At 37.7% G+C, this 5,024-nt stretch overlaps 1 protein-coding gene across 1 annotated transcript; it reads left to right on the top strand.

The window, feature by feature from the left end:
- Positions 1-1,157: 1,157 nt before the first annotated feature.
- Positions 1,158-2,526, top strand: LOC131042745 (uncharacterized). Its single transcript, XM_057976065.2, has 2 exons — positions 1,158-1,783; positions 1,874-2,526. Exons 1-2 carry the CDS (start codon positions 1,229-1,231, stop codon positions 2,069-2,071), a joined length of 753 nt encoding a protein of 250 aa, XP_057832048.2. The 5' UTR covers positions 1,158-1,228; the 3' UTR covers positions 2,072-2,526.
- Positions 2,527-5,024: the final 2,498 nt, after the last annotated feature.

Genomic DNA, 5,024 nt, shown 5'->3' with positions numbered 1-5,024 from the left:
TTAAAGCCATATAACTCTTATTAAAGTTTCAAGATACAACAATATTTTATTGTCCATTCTTGACTTTTTATCAATTTTAAAAGAAAGTCTTTGCTAACTTCCAAATATCATAATACATAAAAAAAATTATCATTGATTTGTAACTTTTGACCATTTCAAAATATTGAAAGAAATAAAAGGTGCAAAGAGGATATTTGTATAACCCTTGTTTTTATATGATTAGAGACTATGGAAAAAATTAACTCCCAAAAATCAGTACTTCTTCCATTTGTGACATGTTTTCAAAATGTACACGGTCTTAAATCAACTTAACCAACCAATGGACAAATATTTGATGCAACAAAGCAATGGATAAGTGAATTTTATTTACTTAATATTCAGTAATTTTTTATTTTAGTCCAAATTAAATTTGTTTGAATAGTTTAATTAATATAAATTAAATGTTATTTCATTTAATGCATATGTACAAATAAAGCTGTTAAACTATTTTATTATAATCTTTAGTCAAATCAAATTGAATTTCACTTTACATGTTTATATAAATTTGTTATTTAATCATATTATAAGGGATGAAATCCAGAACATGATTTAGATGAAATAAATATCTCTCAATCTTTAACTCTTAACCAATGAAACTTTCATCATTTATTAGATAAAATGACTGAAGAAATTTGAACATAGAAAATTTAATCTTCCATCAATTTGAATAAATCTAGACAGAAACATGACAGCTATTCAAATAAGACCAGCGGACTTGGAACTTACAGATAGTAGGGCGGGGGGCCACATCGGTTTAAAGCATTTTGAAAGATTGGTCTATCTAATGAGTGGATGGGTGTCTCGGAAATGGCGAAGGGTCTAGAGCCTGTCATATCCAACTTTGAATTCTAAAAACCACGTGGTTTTCTTTGACCTTCTCAATTACTCTAAAACACCTTTGTTTCTTTTGAAACTTTCAAAGCTTCCCAACTCGAACATTATTCTTATTTGATTTATTTATATATGCTCATTTGATATTTAATTTCTTATTCATACTTTAAAACAATTATATCATTCACAAGATTCAGATTCCTTCTTTATCGGATAAGAAAATCGGAAGTCTGTTCCTATATAAATTCAGACTTCATTATATATTTCTACATACATTGAGCAGTCTACTTGATAAATTGAGAGTTCATTATATATTTCTACTTATATTGGGCATCATCCTAGTTGAATTCTTACGAAGATGGCAAGCAACTCTATTCGTTATGATGAGCCATCCAATTTAAAGCAGAAGGCAGCAGCAGTGGGTCATGTGACCACAGAGATGGGAGATTTAGTTGGTGGAGAGAGTCTTTGGAATGGAGAGTATGTTACTCATGGGGGGCTTCTACCTCAACAATATGATATTTCTCCTACAATTGAGGAGATGTACAGTTACAGTCAATCCATGAGGATTCCACACTTATCAAGCTCCTCTCTGCCAGTTCACCATCAGTTATTTGATAACATGTTTGCTTCTCAGGATACATTCAAAGTAAATAGTGCATTCACAAGGTACAAGAAGGAGCCTGGTACTGGATTCCAACTGAGCCGGAAATCTTCAATAAAACAGAAATCAATCAAGAGATGCTTCGATTTTTTGAGGAGAATACATGAAAATCGGAGAGAGAATTCAAGGTGTGAAGTGCATGTGGAGGAGTCATATACGTCCACACATAGGATTGCTGAGCGCAACAGGAGAATCAAACTCGGTGAGCAGTTTTTGGCTTTGCGGTCTCTTCTTGCAGATAATTACAAGGTGAAATCTTCCCTATATCTCCATTTTCTTAGCTTTGTTCTCCTGCCTGGGTTTATTTCTGTTCTAACAAAGAAAGGGATGGTTTTGCAGAAGGGTGATAAACATTCCATCTTGTCAAATGCTGTAGTTGAGCTGAATCAGCAGAAGCTTCGAATCACAGAGCTTGAGAAACACAACAAAGCCCTAATGGACGAAGTTACCCAACATATATGTGAAGATTACAGTAGTTTATCGCATGGCAATGTAGAAGATTTAGGAAAGCATCCATTAATGTCTTCCATTTGTTAAGAAGCTGTTGTAGTGATTGAGGGTAGTGAAATTGCAGATGAAGCAATCATGCATGTAACTCTGAAAAATATAGTTTCCAATTCTAAGTATATGGATGCCATTGTTACCCTGGTAAAGTGCCTTAAAGAAATGGAAGTGGGGATTGGGAGAATCCAGTGCCCGGAGTTAGACTCAAGAAACCCAGTAATCCAAGTGGCAATCCAGAGGCAAACATAAACTGTTCGTGTGAGTACAAATATAGGGCTTGGATTTTACACTGAAACGGAACTATTTGTTGTATGATGACAAAGAGAGAAGGATAGGAGCTGTTCCAAAGGAAACCGTTGGAGGAAGTCATGAAACGTGCTCTCAATGCAGCCTAGGCGCCCAGTCTAAGGAGGAGTTTTATTTGTAATCATGAATTTTATTCACATTTTGGTATAGTTAAATTTCCCCCATTGGCATCAGAAAAGCTATTTGTATTTTATTTATGATAATAAAGATAAAGAATGAAAAATATATCAAGAGTTAAGAACTTGTGAAAGAACTTTCAATAGAATTTAAATGGCCACTTTATATTGTATTAACAATGTGCTATTTTCAACTTCACTCTTATCCTCAAAACGCGTTGCGATGTCGCCTGCTGCCGCCCTAAGGCCGACTGCTGCTGCCATCCAGCCTCCTATTCAACCGGCTGTTGCTATCGTCCAGCCTCCTCTTCACCCGACTGCTACATTCCCTAGTGAGGCTGTTGTGTGTGCTGCAAATGGGGGCTCTGCGGAGGTTTATGTTCATGCCTTGGCGGGGGGTCCAGGGGGTTCTTCGCCTCTCGCTTCAGCTGCTCGAATAGAATCTTTCGTGCGGGCCTTACCCTCTTTGGGGGTGAGTGTTGGGTCTGCTCCACCCCCTGGGGGTATCCCTGTTGGTGTGAAGCTGAAGGTTGCTCCTGTGGCTGATCCTTGCAGGCCCAAGATCGATCATGTACTTGTTGCTAATATGGAGGACGGTGATCCGGTGCATCCGGCACCCTCTGATATAGATCAGGCTTCTCGTGGCTTGGGGCTTGTGGTTGTTACCATGTGCAAACCCTTGGCTTTCAGGGTGTCTGCTGATACTAAAAAGGAGATCATCCACAACTCCTCTGTGTTTGAATCTCATGGTCTGATTTGCAGGTTTCGGGGCTTTTAGCCAAGCCTTCCTCAGCTGTACACTTGGATTTCCCAAAGTTGGGAACCGATCTTAAAGGGTTCAGTTAACATTTTTCCTTTAGCCAAGGGTTTTTTCATTGCTAAATTTGAACATGCAGAGGATAGATCGAAAATTTTATGTATTAATCCTTTCAGCTGGGAGGACAAATTTGTTTTGATGGTTAAACCCTGGTTCTCGAGTTTTAACCCATCTACTGATTCATTTAATAAGATTCCTATCTGGGTTAGGCTCCCTAACCTTCCCCTTCATCTATGGACGAACTCTCTGCTAGAGGAAGTGGGGGAGGCTTTAGGCAAATTCCTAATGATTGATAAGGATTCTTACCAAATTTATCATTTTACTTATGCCCGGATTTTGGTTAACATTGATGTTTCTAAAGGGCTTCTAGCTGAGATAGCTCAATTCAAACTTCCTTGGGATCTTGGGTCCAACTAATTGACTTTGAGGGTATCCCCTTTAGATGTCGAAAGTGCTTCCAGACTGGACATGTTGTTGCACGGTGTGAAACATATAAAAAGAAAAAAAGATCCGCTTCTTGGTGGAAGGGTGCCTCCTCTAAACACTATTTTGTTAAAAAGAAAAGCTTCTCCCAGGTGGTTGCACAGGTTCCTCGGGCCAATGGTATTGCGCCTCTAGCTGATGCCTCTGTTTTTGGTGTAGCTTTGCCTCAGGAGTGTGTGGATGCTTGCGGTGGCATCCTGATTGATCGTTTGAAGAATGTTGAATCTTCTTCTTTGGTGGATGACCTTCCCGCTTCCCAAATTATTGTTGGATCTTTGTCTGATTCTCCGATTTCTGTTGTCCCTGCCTCTCCAGATGTTGGCTCTGTTCCTCTTGGTGATGGGAGGTCCTCTATTCTGGACCCATCCTCTTGGCAAAAGGCTACTACTAGGGTTGAGGAGGGATGGATTATTGTTAAAAGTAAAAAATCTAAATCGTCCCAGTCCTCTTTTGATATGACCCTTCGATCCCACAAGGGTAAGTCAAATTCTTGATCCATCCTGGTTGGGTTGGGGCTGCTGGTCTTTTGTAGCTTGCTGGTTTTTGTTGGGGGTCCTTCTTGTGTTGTACCCCATCTTTTGTTTGGTTGTGCTGAGTCTCATTTGTGTTTTGTTTCTTTGAGTGGACTTTCAAGTTTATCTTTTGGTTCGGGTTGTAGGTCCTTCCAAAACCTGTTTTGTATAGGGTTTTAGGTCCCTTCAAAACTTGTTTTCCTTAATAAAAAACAATGTGCTATTTTATTCCATCATAAATATGAGTTAATTGTTGGTCAATTTTTGGGTATTTCTCCATTTCAAAAATATGTTGAGCGTTGGAGGGGTTTCTACTTTAGTATTTTATGTTATAGTGTGTAATTATTGGAGTATCTTAGAGGTGACCCATTGTTTGTGTAATAATATGCTGTGTATAATTTGTGTAATTGGAGTGTGATTCTTTTATGATTGGGAAGACACTTTTATTTTGTAATCATGTATTGTTTTTAATTAATTCTCGATTTCATTCTTTGTATATGGAGTTTGTGAGACCTTTTGTGCTTATTGCATAGTTGTGCATTGATGTCATTTCTGGTTTGGGATATTATGTATCGATGTTTAGGATGAAACCATTTTTAAAAAAAATATCATAATATTTTGGCATTTTTTCACAAATAGTCTAGTGAGGTTATTGGTATGGTTGTACACCTGAAATAATGATAATTATACAAATCCAGGGATTAAATTATTATATTTAATAGCCATGGTTGTGTGTGTTTATGGATGAACCT

Source organism: Cryptomeria japonica, chromosome 1 (assembly GCF_030272615.1).
Source record: "Cryptomeria japonica chromosome 1, Sugi_1.0, whole genome shotgun sequence".
Classification (NCBI taxonomy): Eukaryota; Viridiplantae; Streptophyta; class Pinopsida; order Cupressales; family Cupressaceae; genus Cryptomeria; species Cryptomeria japonica.
This window is presented reverse-complemented; position numbering and strand designations above follow the sequence as displayed.

Excerpts from the sequence above, each read along its gene's own strand:
- LOC131042745 (XM_057976065.2), top strand. The coding sequence starts at position 1,229 with ATGGCAAGCAACTCTATTCGTTATGATGAGCCATCCAATTTAAAGCAG. Across the intron at positions 1,784-1,873 it reads TTCTTGCAGATAATTACAAG|AAGGGTGATAAACATTCCAT; the intron begins GTGAAATCTTCC and ends ATGGTTTTGCAG.